Source organism: Polypterus senegalus, chromosome 3, assembly GCF_016835505.1.
Source record: "Polypterus senegalus isolate Bchr_013 chromosome 3, ASM1683550v1, whole genome shotgun sequence".
Classification (NCBI taxonomy): domain Eukaryota; kingdom Metazoa; phylum Chordata; class Cladistia; order Polypteriformes; family Polypteridae; genus Polypterus; species Polypterus senegalus.
In genome coordinates this window covers 286363850-286381284 of record NC_053156.1, presented here as the reverse complement: position 1 = coordinate 286381284, position 17435 = coordinate 286363850, and the positions used below count along the sequence as shown (strand labels likewise).

Below are 17435 nucleotides of genomic sequence, written 5' to 3'. Positions count from 1 at the left end.
ACTTCGATGAAATAATTTATTGCAGCAGTACTCAGGGGCGGCTCTAGGCTTGTGGTGGCACTGGGCAGAGGAAGAATCGGTGGCTCCTTCGCCCGCCAATGTCATGCACGGTGGATGGCCACGTATGTTGCAGACACTAGCCGCCTCGTGCTCATGATACAAGCATTTAACTTTTGCCGAAATTTGTCGCTGCGTTTTTAGCTGTGTTGTTATTTTATCTTTCCGTTTTATATTCAATATATATTGGCGTAGCCGTCACTGCAGTCAGTGCTTTTCTTTCCCTAAGTAACCGATCGCCATACAATCAGCTCTGTAATAGAAGTTAAACCATCTGTAAGCTTAGCGCTGATTCTTCAAAACGTTTAAAGAACATTGAAATATCTTCGTAGTACATGTTTAATTATTCTATCCTTAAAGACACTCCCAGTGAAGAATATAGATTATTTAAATGAAGTTAAAGTTTTATCTGTATAATTTAACAAACATATTTTGCTGCATTTCACCTTAAAAATGATATCGTCATCATATGTAAATACGCACTTTATAAAGTGGCTCAGGTTGTGCGATATTATAACTATAGTGCAAGTTTACAGTGGGGTGATTGTACTTATAAGTACAGACAGTTCTACAAGGAGCAATTGATTGGGTGCATTTAAAGTTCTTGGGATGAAACTGTTTTGAACCGCGAGGTCCGTACAGGAAAGGCTTTAAAACGTTTTGCAGTGGCTGAGACAGCGTGTCCATGAAACTGTATACCGATAATTCTCTTTCCGATCAGCTGCTGCTGTGATTCACACTCAGATACAGTGATATAAATACTCTGAGTGGTGCAGTGAGAGAAATATGGAAAAAGATGATCCGCTGTGGCAACTCCTAACGGGAGGAGCTGAAAGAAGAAGAAGAAGAAGAAGCAGAAGAAGAAGAAGAAGCAGAAGCAGAAGATGAAGAAGAAGAAGAAGAAGAAGAAGAAGAAGTAGTGAGAGTAACAACGTTAAAGCAGTTATGGTATTTGGAATACTATGGCTGTTCCCTGGACCATTATATTGTTACGAGTTAATTACAATCAGATGCATTACACTAATAAACAATATGCGGTTAGTTTCTGTGTATTTATAAAGCCGCGTCATGAAAATAATGAGTAATCACACAAGAACAGTACCATTGCTTTGACGCTGGGTGCCGCCAGTCTGCAAAACCGAGCAGAGAACTTGCGTACGACAAGGTATGAGGTACCGTGGAAAAGTGCGTGGCTTTACGCCAAGTGTAGGTTTTATACATCGCGATTTGAACGTGGAAAAGTTCTTACGCAACATTTCTGTGCGTACGCACCGTTTATACATGAGGCCCCTGGGCTTCATGTATGTTAAATACTTTCATACTAGTTATTTTCTGTAAGTTTAAACCAAATCTGTATCTTTATATGATCTTATTAAATATATCATACCCATAAAGTATTTCCACAGGCAGTCATTAGTGTTATGTAAAGATGATGTGACTTATGTGCTGTTTTTGTTAAAGGAGTTTAAGGACAGGCTGCTACTGACAAGACAATTAATGATCTCTGTAAGCAATAAAAGCTGATATTTTCTACCTTAGGGTCATGAAAAGTCACCAGACATGACCCAAGTCTTGTTTGGTATGAACTAAGAAGTTTTGGATTGATTTATGGTATGGCAAGAGTAGGGGGGAAGACTTTCAAGCTATATAGAGTGCACACTGTGTTAACTGGGTTTTAGCAGACAGCCAGTGCCCTTACCCAGACGAGATGTCTGTTTCATGCTAGATGGCAGCCCCCTGGAGTGCTGCAGCACCATGGCTTCCCTCAGGGCTTCATGGGAGTTAAAGTTTTGGTAGCTCAGCCTTGCTGGGTTCCAAGGGCACCATCAAGGGGTGCTGCAGGCATTGTAGAGAGCTGCTTATGGTAACACTAGAAGCGCTCCCAGGTGCAACATAAACGGAGCTAGCTGCCACTCCTCCAGGAGCCAAAGTTCAGAGGAAGGTGACAAATCTTGCTGGAGGAGGACTGGAGGTGGAGAGAAAGAGAGACAGAGGAAGAAGAGAAAGAGTTGCTATGTGCTTCTGTATTATTGTACTTGTGTACTGTGCTTGGGTGGGAAACGTTTGGGAAGAGTTTCCCATAGCTACATAAAAGCCATGTGTTGTGCTGAACTTGTGTCTGTGTCTGTCTGTGTCGGGTTTGGGGAGCTCAGGCCACAGGACATTCAGGACTTTAATGTTAAAATTATGGATCAGCATTAATGTTCATAAAGATCTCCTTTTATTAAATTAAAATTTTATTTTCTTCCACACTCCTGAGACACTCTGGTTTAACTGTATTTACAAAATGAAACTGAACTATTAGTTGAATCGAGCGATAGTGATGACAATGTGAACAGGTCATCAGACATTGACATGGATTGCGATACTGATGATGAATTGAGCTGCTTGAAGCTTCAGTGGGAGGCAAGTACCGTATATACTTGTGTTTAAGTTCTCCCATGGATAAGCCGGAACTTGATTTTACCGTATAATTTCCAGTATTTTGTAATATAAGTCAAATGTGGTCCTAGAAATTATTATATGCTTACTGAGACAGTAACCACGGAGCACGCTGCCTTTTTTTTCTATGTATTGTGCCTACGTGACCACACGGTAATACCCAAACTATTCCGAAGCAAAGTTTGCACTGTTTTGTGTTTTTCACACCCTCATACACCTTTATCGTAAGAGCATCCCTTATCTACGATGTAGCATTCGATCAGAAGAAAATATGAAGCAGGTTTTAAATTAAACGTTGTTGAAGTAGCAAAAGAAATTGGTAACTGAGCTGCTGCAACAAAATTCGATGTGTCTGAGAAACTGCTGCGAGATTGGAGGAAGCAGGAAGATGTAAAAAAAAAAAAAAATGTGTTGCATTTATGAACGGGCATATACTGTAAGTCAGGGTCTGATTTTATGATCGATTTTTTAGGTTTCAAGACATACATATGGTAGGTGCTTTGTAAAAACAGGAATATGACTGTGATCACATGGAAGGACACAAACGATGCCCTTTTCATAAGCACTGTTAACAATACATCAGCGCCCAATGTAGGTATTAAGGGAAATGTGGAAATCACTAACCCTTGCGCTGTGGTTGTTTTCAATATCACAAGGTGAATGTCGATCATCTGTATCAAGTACTGACATTCTACCCAATCAAGCACAAGCAACAGAAAAAAATACAATGAGTGTCACGCACGAGCGCATAGGGAGCCGCTTACAGACCCAACGAGCAGCATGGCATATCGTACCAGGGGACAACGACGGGGTACTAACCTTTCTTTATTTCCACAGAAAGAACAAAGCACCACTGCCTTGAATTCACCAGGACTCGATAACAGAACTCAGCCACTTCTGGGTCCCTTCCTTCCCTGATGACGTCATACTCCCATCTACCCCTACGGTTCCTTCCCAGCATTCCATCTGCCTGTTTCTGGTCCCACCCCATAAATTGTCTGCCTGTCATTTTCATTTCAGTTATTTGTACTTTGGAGACAACGCTGACTGCATTTTGTTTATACAGTATACAAAACCCCAAACCTTTATGCTTATTTCTGTTCTATCGTTACATGAGAAAAGTGTGTAAAGAAACACATTTCTACTGTCCAGATTGTCACACTAGGCTATGCATTGGTGACAGTTTCAAAACATGTCACACAAAGAGTGTGAGAGAGAGGTTAGGGGCACCAAAAGATGAGTATTAAATCGGCATCAATACAGCAGTGGACACCGGACACCTTTCTTACTGCATTTATGTTGATGTTTTGGGGTTTAAATGCTCTGTTACACAAAATAACATGTTTTCTAGTTAAAGAAAATTCTTTCTGTCTTAAGCTCATTTAAACTCAAGGTGGCAACAAGAGGAAAAAAAAAATCAGCTGATATTTTTCCTAGCATTTGAAATTCAAATTTTAGGAGAACATGTTGAGAGTAACTACGTAAAAACGTGAAGGATGACATCTTAAGCACGCTGCATCAAAGTAACACCAGTAACACAATGGCTTCCGCACACAGCCCACACTCTGTGTGTCAGCAAAATGAGGTGTTTGTCTCTCATTCGTTTGTCATTGTCAGCAGCAACTTGACATGTGAAACTCTACAGTATACTAAAAACAGCTGATCCTGGGCCCACCAAATGGTGAGCATGTCTGGATTATATAATGACATCTTTTATTTTTTAAATATAATTGTTTTTAGAGATATTGTGCCTTTAATGTCAAATTCTTTACTCACCTAGTATTTATTACATCTAATGTCTATCCAAAAATAAATTAAAAAAAAAAAAGTGCACCAAGAAATTCTACTGAACAATACATTTGCAGGCTGCTAACTGCTTCTCTCTTTTAATTTTTTTGAAGTATTTAGAACTCCATCCTGAAGAAACTCAAAAGGTAAGAAACACAACTAAAAGTAAAAAGCATGCAAGTAGTGAGGCAGAACTTGAGAAAAGTGATCAAAGGTAATCAGAACATGTGAGGTGTGGCCTAAAGGCAATTAGCATATGGGAGGTGTGTTCACAAATTATAAGCATGTGGGAGGTGTGGTCAAAGAAAAGTGGTTTCGGTGTGGGGGATGGTGTAGGCCAAAGGCAATCAGCACCTGAGAGGTGTGGCTTAAAGTCTTCAGCACATGGGAGGCGTGACCAAACACTTACAGCAATTGGGGTGTGTGGCGAAATGCAAATCAGCACCTGGAAGGTGTGGCCAAAAGCTATCATTACATGTGTAACCAGGATAGATTTTAAAAGCTAGAAAAGTAAAACACCGGACAGAATGTATTTTGTCGATAAAGTTAATCCCATAACTCAAAATAAGTGTAGGTGCAATTAGTATCACTAAACAGAGCAGGGGCATAAAGCCTAGCCTAATACCTGACAGTGCTCCCTCACTGGTCCATTCTCAGGCTATGTCGGGTAGATACAGGGATGGGATTGAAAGAAAAAGGGAGGACTAGAGATACATGGAAGTAAATAGAGGTGACGGAGGACACATGGAGTAGAGCTGAACACCGTAAGAGCAGAGAAGATATAACTTTAGTAGAATGCTGAAGTGAGACAGACATATAGAAGAAGGCAGCTTTAGTAAAACGTTAAACTGAAAGAAAATAAGTGGCAGCATAACGCTAACAAGGAAGAAAAAACTATAACATATTGAAATGTGAAAAAGAAAAAAGAAACGTACGGCAATACGCTGGCGTGAAAAGAGGAGAGAGAGAAATCAAAGTTGATAAATGATTTAGAGGGGACAAAAGCAAACACAAACAGAAAAGCACCATCGGATAGAATGTGTCCAGGAGGCAAAGATAGTCGGGAGAGGAGGAGAACTGGAACAGGAGTGGATGGAGCGCACGGGGAACAGAAGAAAAGAAAGACAGTAGGACGCAAGTGCAACCCACTGGTGAGATATTTTTTTTGGTTCAAGTCAGGGGCAAGATGAAAGGAAAAAGGAGGGACACCAGTCAAGTCAAGTCAGAGAGCATGCACTGGTACAGTGTGTTGCTGCACCCACCACACGACGAAACAACTCGGGATCCCAGTTGGCAACCCCCAAGGCAGACATACGGGCCAGTCCCACCCTCCAGAAATGACCCTCTATCTGCCGCAGCCAAGTGTTAGGCCTGGTCCAGCCACTCGGGTCGCCAACAATGACGATCTTACGAACCGGATCTCCCTCTGGGAAACACGCCACATGGCCATAAGTGCCATGACTGACACTCCCTCACAATGCAGGTAATGTGCCTCATTCGGGACTCCATGAGCGACCGCTCATTCGACACAAAGTCAAACCAACAGTACTGGGTACCGGTACAGGGACACCAGGAGGAAGAGGAATTCATTCACTCAAGGTCTGTGTGATTTTTTTTTTACTTTGTGCTGTACATAGTTCTAACTAGTGAGGAGCGAGCACCAAAGTGTTCGGGTGTTCGGTCCGAATACACCGGGATGTTCGTGTGAGTATAATGTACAGTAAGTCTATGGGAGACAACCAGGCACCCCCTGCTCTGAAGAGGGGAGGGTCCTTGGTCCATTGGAAAAGGTCAGAAAGTGACAGAAAGACCACACAAATGGACCGGGAACAGCATGGGGACGATGTCTGGATGCATCTTGGACTCCCAAGTCGCTGCTGGGAACCAGTTTGTCCGAGTTGTACGCCACTTTTACGGACTGACAAAAACACGGTCAAAACCCCACAAAAAAATCAATTTTACAGGAAAAATGACGCTCTAAAACATTATATGCCAGTGCCTGCAGGTGAGCTGACGCTCTAAAACATTATATGACAGTGCCTGCATATATAGCACCCGATGACGTGTTCCGGCCAGCCAATCACTGTAATGCCAGCACCTGACATGGCTACTGGCATTACAGTGAGGGTAGTACTTACCTGCCCCTTGATTGGCTGTCTCCAACCCGCAAAACGTGCGGGGCGGAGACTCGAGCATGGCGCACGAGCACATGTGGTGCTCGTTCGAGTAGCGCCAGGCTCCGAGCATAGCGATGCTCGAGTCGAACACATGTTCGGCCGAGTATGCTCGCTCATCACTAGTTATAACACGAAATGTTTGGTTGTCTGTTCTTGATTTCAAGTAAAGAGAAAGTTCCTTTTCTTTAAATTAGGTTTAAGTTGTGATTTATTGTGAGCTAAATGGTTGGAGGTGACCGATACTGAAAATTCAACTATTGTGGTGGCGACACCATACTAAAGAACTCAGGGCTTTGCACTGAGGGTGGTGCAAGGGGGTTACACATGCATGGCTTGACCTTTTCCAACTAGTCCTATTTGACTCATGTTGGCCAATACTATCCATCCATTCACCAAATTATTCCATAATAACATTGAGTTGAGTTTTAAATGTCCCAAAAGTACTGCTCTTATAATGTTTTGTTTTAAAAAAATATATATATAATACTCAGCAAAAAAAGAAACGTCCTCTGACTTTCAACTGTTTTTAATTTTAGTAAACTTAATGTGTAAATATTTGTATGAACAGTAAAAGAGTCAACACCATAAGACATAAACTAAAAATGTTTCACAATGTGTCCCTGAATGAAGGGAGGCTCAAAATCAAAAGTACCAGTCAGTATGTGGTGTGGCCACCAGCTGCTTGAAGTACTGCAGTGCATCTCCTCCTCATGGACTGGACCAGATTTGTCAGTTCTTGCTGTGAGATGTTACTCCACTCTTCCACCAAGGCACCTGCAAGTTCCTGGACATTTCTGGGGGGAATGGCCCTAGCCCTCACCCTGTGATCCAACAGGTCCCAGACGTGCTCAATGGGATTGAGATCCGGGCTCTTCCACTGCAAGGATGATCAGCTGTCCTTCCTGTCTCCCTGTAGAGCTGTCTTAGGCATCTCACAGTGCGGACATGGCAATTTATTGCCCTAGCCACATCAGCAGTCCTCATGCCTCCCTGCAGCATGCCTAATGCACGTTCACGCAGATGAGCAGGGACCCCGGGCATCTTTCTTTGGGTGTTTATCACAGTCGGTAGACAAGTCTCTTTAGTGTCCTGCGTTTTTAGAACTGTGACCTTAAATGCCTACTTTCTGTAAGCTGTTAAGGTCTTAACGACCATTCCACAGGTGCATGTTAATTAATTGATTATGGTTAATTGAACATGCATGGAAAACATTGTTTAAACCCTTTACAATGAAGATCTGTAAATTTATTTGGATTTTTAAAACATTATTGTTGAAATACACAGTCCTGAAAAAGGGACGTTTCTTTTTTTGCTGAGTATATATATATATATAAAGAAAAAAAAAGAAAAAAGGATAATTAGATGGATGACAGATTACATTGTAGAAAAGAAAAAACTCCATGTAAATGTGAATGCATGGGCAGCCCCTATAAGGAGAGCAGCATGTCAGTAGATATTTGTGTGGAAACCTGTGCATGTCATTCAGAGCTGTAAAAAAGCTTTACGATGTTAAAACGAATTTAATGACAATAAGAAAGTAAGAGGGCAGCACGGTGGCGCAGTGCTAGCACTGCTGCCTCACAGTTAGGAGACTTGGGTTCGCTTCCTGGGTCCTCCCTGTGTGGAGTTTGCATGTTCTCCCCGTGTCTGCATGGGTTTCCTCCCACAGTCCAAAGACATGCAGGTTAGGTGCATTGGTGATCTTAAATTGTCCCTAGTGTGTGCTTGGTGGGTGTGTGTGTGCCCTGCGATGTTTCCTGCCTTGCGCCCTGTGTTGGTTGGGATTGGCTTCAGCAGACCCCCGTGACCCTGTAGTTAGGATATATAGCGGGTTGGATAATGGAAGGATGGATAAGAAAGTAAGAATGCTAAAAATGTTCAACTGTAAGCTTTATTCTTGTTTCATTTGAACTTCTTAACTCTGTAAAAGCAGAGAGTTTTAACCACATAAAAATGAATGAAATGAAGCTTTGTGCAGTCATTAAAAGAGAAGCCAGTTATGAGACTCGGAGTCCCAAATCAAGTCTCAAAAGCTCTTCCAATAATGCCCACGTTGGCACTTTAAAAATTATTGGCTAGACACAAAAAGGGCATTAAAGAATCTTTATTAAATAAAATGCTTATTTTAATAAAATGCTCTTCAATAAAATTAAGCTCAGTGGAGCACAAGAAGTAAATGAATTGCCCCAAGACATATCTACATTCCTATGCAAACAAAGTCCCAAAACACAATCCAATTGCAAAGGTTACAAAAATCCAGATATTCATAAGGAAAGCACGAGGCACAGCACAACACAATAACTCATCCACTACACAACACATTCACAATGAACCACCAGGAAATGTGGGAGACCCTCTAATTAATAGTTCCCTGGCAGTGATTGGCAGGAGGCTCTCACTCCTACTCACAAAACACACTGAACATAACCAGGGCATTGAAACTTAAATACAAGAAATGGCAAATAAGCACAAATAAACTTATTAGATATGAAAGAACCAAAAACCAACAAAGAGAATGTTAACACATAAATTGAACTCCAGCCATCGGAGGAACCTTGGCTGACAAGGACAAATCCCTCGAACCATTGGATACCTTCAATTAATATACATGGACTAATAGGATCTGTCAAAATGACACCAGACAGAGATGGGCTAGAGGTGTTCACCTTAGCGTGACAAGTTTTAAAATTAAGAAGTCAGGAAGCATGAATGAGGAGAAGCAGGAAAAACAATCTCAGCAAAAAAGAGGAAGAACACAAACACGAAGAAGACCCACGTGACCCAGGCAGCAATGGATCCATAACAGACAGAACGGTGACACAAAAACATCAATGACTGCTGCTTAAAAATCCAGGTTGTATAATGTTACATCCTATTGCTTTGCTTCTGCTTTTGGCACATTAATGATATTAGGAATGTTTTAAAAGCTATAATGAACAAATAAATTGTCTAAACCTGATCCTTTTTACTTGTCTAGCTGTTCTATCAATGCCATCCAAGTTCACGAAATTAGAGGTGTGGGGCACAGGAAGTCACAGAAGCCTTCAGCTATGGGTAAAGTTGGGTGGAGGACATATACGGTGCCTTTCATTCAGAGTCCTTCTTGTTTTATACATTTTGTAATATTTCAGTGTTATCATAAAATCATTTAAATTCATTTTTTCCCCATCAAACAACACTCAGTAACTAAGAATGACAAAATAAAAATTCCTGGATTTCAGGAATTTTTGTAAATATATTAAAAATTAAAAATTGAACTTCCCCATTAACCCATTGCTATGACACTTGAAAATGGTTTGAGGGCATCCCATTCCATTGAATATTGTTGAGATGATTCTACAACTCGTTTGGAGTTCATCTATGGTCAATTCAGTTGATTGGACATGATTAGGAAGGGCACAGTTCTGTCTATAGGAGGTCCTAAAACTTTGGCAAAACTAAGCCTAGAGGTTGAAGGAATTACTGGCAGAAATTAGAGACAGGATTGTGTCAAGGGATGGATCTGGGGAAGGTCAGGTCAGGTAAGGTTGAGGAGCATGCACTGGCACAGCGTGTTGCCGCACCCACCGCCCAATGAGACACCTCAGGATCCCAGTTGCCAACCCCCCAGGCAGTCATGAGGTCCAGTCCCACTCTCTGGAGATTACCATCTATCTGCGACCGCAAGGTGTTACGTGGGTGTCCCCTTAACCTGGTCCAACCACTCGGGTCCTCAACAATCCTATGAGCCAGATCATCCATGGGAAATTGCGCCACATGGCCATGGTGCTGTAACTGACGCTCCCTCACAATGCAGGTAATGTGCCTCATTCATAACCCAGTGAGCAACCGTTTGTTCGAAACAAAGTCAAACCAGCAATACCCAAGGATTCTCCAAAGTGACACAGTACCAAAGGAGTCCAGTCTTCATCTCAGGTCACTGAATAGCATCCATGACTCGCAACCATATAGCAAGACAGGAAGCACCAGGACTTTAAAGACTTGGACCTTTGTCCTTTTGCATAGATATCGGGAGCTCCACACACCCCTTTCCAGCAATGACTCTCCCACATTTTCTTCCAGTCCTTATACTGACTTCTTAGGAAGAGTGAGTCACCATGAATGTCACTATCGAGGTAAGTAAATCTGTCTATGAGGTTGACACTCTATCCGCAGACAGACACCCTGCTGATGGCTGTGCCCAAGAGGTTATTAAAGGCCTGGATTTTGGTTTTTATCAGCAAGCCCAGAAACCCAGACTCCTTGCCAACTCTCTCGAGACCTCCGATCCGACCATCCATTGACTGATTGATAGATCACAGCATCATCAGCAAAGTCAAGATCAGTGAATCTTTCTTCACCAACAGATGCTCCACAGCCGTTGGACCCAACAACCCTGCCCAATACCCAGTTCATGCAAGCACTGAAAAAGGTAGGAGCAAAAAAACACCCCTGATGAACCCCAGAATCAACTGGGAAAAATGCAGAGGTTCTGCCTCCACTCTGCACAACACTCACATTACCAGTGTATGGGATGGCCATGATATCCAGCAACTTCGAGGGTATCCAGTGAGGTCACAGGATGTCCCACAGGGCAGCTCGATCAACTGAATTAAACACGTTATGAAAATCAACAAAGGCTGGCAAGAAGCTCTGCTGATATTAAAATTTGCGTTCAATGACAACCAGGATGCAGTCGATGGTAGACTTCTTAGGCATAAAACCAGACTGCTCTGGTCACTGGTAGGTGAGCAAGTGGCCATGGATCCTATTGAGGATGATCCTAGCAAGGACTTTACCTGGCACCAAGAGCAGTGTCATCCGCTTGTAGTTGTTGCAAGTCCCTATTTTTCAATCATTTGGGATGACACCATTCTCCTTAATGGAAGCAAAGATTGCGTGCAACGCCTAGAGGGCAGCCTTACTACCAAATTGGAGAAGTTCACCCCGGATACCACAGATCCCTGCAGCTTTCCCTACCCTCAGCTGGTTCACCGCCTCAATGAGACAGCTAAAGAACAGTGAACCCAGAGATGCCCAACATCCTAGCTAGAGGATAAGCTTTAAACAGCTGCCCAAAGTAGCCAGCCCAGTGGGTCATAACTGAGGTGTCATCTGTATGGACCATTCCATCACCTAAAGTAAAGAATCTGAGCACTTGTGTCAAATGAGATATTCCAGGTCTTTATTTTTAAAGTATTCAAATTATGAAAATTCAATTTTGGCTTTGTCATACTGGGGTATTGAGTGCTTCTTGACATGGGAATAAATAAATTTGAATGATTTTAGCATAAGACTGTGTGACACACATGCGCTTGGGAAACAACCTCAACGCTCATATTAATGTAGTTACACCCCCAACCAGGGGTTGGTGCTGTTGCCTAATGCCTTTTCTCCTCCTCCCTCTGCAGAAGCAGTGATTGACAACCACATCCTGAATGACATCACTTCCGGTTTCCAAACACCGGAACCCACCTCTTTCTGCCCTCCAGAGTGAAAATCAGCTTTGCCACCATCTTGGAGCCAGTCAAATTGAGACTAGCATCTGAAAAGACTTAATATTTCTGTTTTCTTTGCGATTTTCAATCTACCAGTTAATACAGGGTTCACCATGGTGCCCAAATCTCTATCTGTTTCTTTTATCATTATTACAGCTGCTACATAACAAAATGTGAAGAAAGAGGAGTCTGAATGCTTTCTGAAGATGCTGCATGTGTTTCTACATAACAAAGCATGTATAGTGTCACCCCAAAACCCTTCTGCGATTAAAATAACACACTTGTATTTTACTGATATTTGCTCATCTTAGCCTGGGTGCTGTTACAGTAAGGAATTAAAAGCATAAAAATAAGAAAAAATGAAAACCCAGCTTACTTTTTTCTGAGCCGTCTATCTCGTTCTGCCTGTGTGCCAAGCTTCCCGAGCCCAAGCGAATCCTGGATGCCAGTTTCAAATTCTGAAAGATGCAATGAAGGCTCATGTAAAATCAATCTTACAGAAAGACGCATTCAGGATGTTTTACTACAGGATGGCCAAATTCTTGGACATCTGGATGCAATGAATACAAATCAAACCCGACTGATAAAGTACTGGCCATTTTAGCTTCTTCCTTCTACCTGCCCTGCTGTGGATATTTGCCATGTCCATCTCACATCATCACCTACCTGCTATGTACCAATTGTAATCTGGCCTTTCTAGGTTTGGTGCTGATGACAGGCTTGCCTGCAGTCTAAATTCTCCATGGACAACATACTGTGTCTGTTGTTGGTGACTTTACTGCAACTTTTTACACCTGCAGTTGTCTTCCTCGGTTGGCATCCTGCTCGGTTAAAGACTCTGTCTTCACACATAGAAACACTGAAACCTCTAATAAACTTCCCATGCCACCCACAAGTTATACATGCTTTGTACCTTGAGCCACTGTTACATCCTTGCCAGTCTGCCCCATTCTGCCTTTCTCCTTCTTGCCAAATAATCGGCCAATGGAAGATTTGATGCCCTTTTTCTTAGAACTCCTATGCAGGGAGTCTTGACTGCTGTTACTGCTGCTGGTCTGATCATCTGGTCTGCAAGAGCGAAAAACATCATCTCAATTAGCAAATAGTTAGTGGTACAGCACGTTCCCACACCCAGCATATGATGAAACAGCTCAGGATCCTGGTTGGCAACCCCCCAGGCAATCACACAGTTCATCCCCCCCCATGAAGGAAATGACCATCTTTCTGCTGCAGCCAGGTGTTACGTGGGCATCCCCTTGGCCTGTTCCAGCCACTCAGGTCCTAAACAGTGAGGATCCTGTGAGCTGGATCACCTTTGGGCAATCATACCACATGGCCGTAGTGCTGTAACTGACACTCCCTCACAATGCAGGTGATGTGCCTCACTTGAGATTCCATGAACAAAAAAATGTAAAGCCAATTTTAGAACAAACTGAAACTAAACCATTATTTGAATCAAGCAACATGGTGATCAGACGTTGACACAGATAGTGAAACTGATGCATATGGCCCAGTGTGACCGAACCGCAGTGATATGTAGGAGAATTTGAAGCTTTAGCGTGACAGTAATGAATAATGGTTGCAATCAAGGGGAAGGATAAGAAAGATTTTAGCCCCTTAGCACTATTCGCAATGGAGAAACAGTCAATGTTTGTGTCAGGGGACATGTGGAAGTCACTAAGCCTTGCACTGTGGTAGTCTATAATAAATAATGGATCAGGCCCTGGCATTCTCTCCTATCATGTGTAAGCAATGGAACAAATATAAGAAAAGCATGAAAAGAGACACTCTTCTACTGTCCCGATTGCAATTGGGCTATGTGTTGGTAACTTTCTCAAAACATATCACGCAAAGGATGTGCACTAAATCTGCATCAGTACAGCAGTGAGCAATAGGCAGACCTTTCTACTGTATTTTACATGTTTCTATTATACTTAATAACATTTTTTCTTGAAAGTGTTTTTGGGTAGTCTTTTCCAGGGATAAGCGTAATGCTAAGGTGGTTAATGTCAGAAAGCTTAGAGTTTGAACTGAGAGGAAGATGTGCAAGAACTTTCTGTCATGGTTTTGTCTGTAACGCTGGTTGATATGGCTAAGCATGGTTACTTATATTCTAAAAAATTGGGAGTGGTCTCCGCTAGACGTTCTCATATACTCAATTATGGGGAAGGATATTTGAGGAGTAAACTGCAAGACAATGACTATATTTTTATATTATGTACATTAAAGAACCATCAACAATAAATCTAATCAAATTAATAACAATTATTATAAAAGTAAAGATGAATAAATCAGACTCTGCAGCTGCACGGATAAAAGGTAAAGTACCACTTCTGGTTAGCGAAAATAGCCCAAAAGTTGATAGAAATCTACATTTTGCACCTAATAGTTTAATGCAAAATTTGGTTGACCTAAGTCAGGGGTCCTCAATCCCAGTCCTGGACAGCCGCAGTGGCTGCAGATTTTTGATCTGACCTGGTTGCTTAATTAGAAAGCAATTCTTGCCAATAAAGCACTAACAAGCTATGAAATTAAATTAACTCTGCTATGTCAGGTCATTCTCATATTCTAGATTTTCTTTCCCTTTCTATCATGCAAATGATTCGAAGGCTAAAATGGACGAGTAATTCTCAGTCCTTCACTTTTTTCTCTTCATTTTTCTTCCAAGTATTTAATTAAACCCAACAGTGCAGATAAATACACACAGGTGTAAATGTAAATAAGCTAAATGGAGAAATGCTGCTCTCTCTTGTCATTTGCATGTTATTGATAATAAGGAGCAATTAAAAATGCTGTTTAAGACAAAATGAAGCAATAAGGGCTCAAAATCACTAAAGTGAAGCAGAAGTGTTACTTTAGCAATAAGTGCTTTTTATTAAGCAACTGGGTTGGAGCAAAAACCTGCAGCCACTGCGGCTCTCCAGGACCGTGATTGAGGACCCCGACCTAAGTGAAAGCGTACTCAAATTATCGTGTTTACATATACACATACACACACACACACACATACACATATACAGACATAATTCCAAAAAATGGTATTTTCGGACTCAGGGAGGTCTAAAACGTCGAGATTCGTCAAATTCTCAAAATCGAATTTTTGGACGATTACAATACTTACCCTATACGTCATATATGAGAAAGTAAAAAAAAAGTGCTACGGTCGACAAGTGCCTATCACACTTCTTATTCAGTTTTAAAGGACACCTCTTATAAGTATTCCATGAAATCACCATTTAATTTTTATAGATTAATGAATAAGTTTGGCATTTTCAAGTCAAACGTCTTTCTTCAGAGCCATAGTATACAGTAATTTGTCACATGATATTGTATTCTAAATTGAAGCAAAGCTTTATATTTTAACGAAATAACTAGGCTATGATTTTTCTAAGGGAGCTATTGAGCACCAGGGTCCCAATGTGAAAAAAGCATTCAAACTTATCAAACATATCCAGTATTCAAGCCAAAAATGTTATTGAGTTTTGATCCGCGTTTTGAGATTACATACTGATTACAAAACAGGCTATCCATGGCAATTTAAGAAGGGGTAAAAAAAAAGCAAAGCAAAAACATTTTTGTGAGATTCAGCCATTTTAAAAGGAGACCAGTTGTGCACATTTTGTTGTTCGTTATTCTCTGAGGCAACCTTTCAGGGCCATGGACGCGAATTTACCTCAAAAAGTCATCGATATTGAATTTTGATGCCTAGACATAGACAGCTAGACAATAACAACTAAAAAGTCACACGATCGCTCAACGTTTTCTACTATTTGGATTTTGGACTGTCGTATTTAGGATTGGTCTGGCGTAGCCCTGTTTGCTTGTCTTTATGTATGCCATCTATGTACAGGGTAAAATTCCTTGTACATGTGTATGCTTGGCAAATAAATTTGATTCTAATTTTGATTTTCATTCTATATAGAAGCTCACTTTGTTACTTCACAAAGATATCGCCTGCGTGACCTTTAGAGGGCAACACCGAGCCCCCATAGCCCAGGCAAAACCACACCAAGACATTCTTGGATGCAAATAAACATTTTTATTCACGAAATACATTTAACAGGCTTCTACTGCTAGCACAGCACCAGATTTTTCTTCATCTTTCTGTTTTGAATTCTGCCAGGCTGATTCTGGCTGATTCTATAGCATAGAAGTACTTCTGGATTAAATGGAAGTCAATGAGAGTAGGGATTGTGAAAACGTATCAACCCCCAGTTCCTGTCTTTCCTTTTCTTTCCCCACATAACCAATCGCCACACAATAAGCTCTGAAATCTCAAACCAGCTGTAAGCTTAGAACGCCGATACTTCAAAACTTTTAAGGAACATTGAAATATCTTCGAAGTTCATATTTCATACATCTATCCATTCAGTGTCGCGCCAGCCCCAGCAAGAATACAGCGCAAGGCAGGAACAATTCCTGGACGAGGCACCAGCTCATCGCTGCCGCTGTGCCACCATGCTCCACATGTTTAATTAATAGTTTACATTATTTACATCTTTCTATTATAAAAGGAAATCCTGCAATGAGACATTCTTGGAGATAATTTCAAGTCTTGTGAGAGATAAGACTTTATACAAAGAGATTTTCAAAAGTCCTACCTTCCTCTGAAACATTTACAACCACTCCCACGGTACAATCATTTCTCATTCGCGTGAAAGCTACTGTCAGACACAGTTCATGTGCTCTCAGCTCATAAATGTTTACGTTTTCCATATTTAAATTTGTTTATGAAAAGTGCTAAGTTTTATCCTTTAAAGAAGCTTTTCTGGACAGTATTTTTAGACATACAATCTATTTGCTTCCTTTGATGTGATCCTTTTATGGTCAATAATTTTATACGTTCACAATGACACATTAAAGACTAAGGGCAGCACATCGAAAAGAGGCCCAAAAGCATTGGAGAGAAAAGAATTCAAAGATGAATAACGAACAATAATAATCTGAATGCAAATTCGGAAAATAAGGAAAGTAATAATCAGCCTGGAACAAGTGGAATTGAAAGCAGGTCAGAAATAAAAGACAAGAGTAGAAGACAAAGTAGAATATCGTAAAAAGGTTTAAAAATGTTGGCGCAATACACATGCAGAGCAGACTAGAAAATATGAAAGTACTAAAATTTGAAAGTCTCGAAAAACTGATACTAAAGATCACATGAGCGCTAACAAATGGAAATTATTACTCAGTGAAATAACGGAACACCACACACCACACCACACCATATTTATTTGTTGAGTGCTTAAAAACACAGCATTACAAGTGACCGAAGCGCTGTACAGTTACAACAAGCAGGACTAAAAGCAAAATATTAAAAACAAACATTAAGAGAGAATTAAAACAGAGATACTAAAAATCGGTCAGGGGACCAAATAAAATAGAGAAAATAGCAAAAGGCAAGTGGAAAATGAAACAGGTTAAGAATTAAAAGCCAATGTGAAGAAGAGCGTTTTTAGGCGAGATTTGAATGTGGCGACTGAGGCGGCTTGCCTAACCA

At 41.1% G+C, this 17435-nt stretch overlaps 1 protein-coding gene across 6 annotated transcripts in view; it reads right to left on the bottom strand.

The window, feature by feature from the left end:
- ppfia4 (PTPRF interacting protein alpha 4) overlaps positions 1 to 17435 on the bottom strand; it is a 494511-nt gene that overhangs the window by 58186 nt on the left and 418890 nt on the right. For all 6 annotated transcript variants that reach the window (XM_039749365.1, XM_039749366.1, XM_039749361.1 and 3 more), the window contains 2 exons: positions 12855 to 13009; positions 12318 to 12399 (listed from right to left, as the gene is read on the bottom strand). In XM_039749365.1, the coding sequence (XP_039605299.1) occupies positions 12318 to 12399; positions 12855 to 13009 (237 nt within the window). The remainder of the gene's footprint in view (positions 1 to 12317; positions 12400 to 12854; positions 13010 to 17435) is intronic.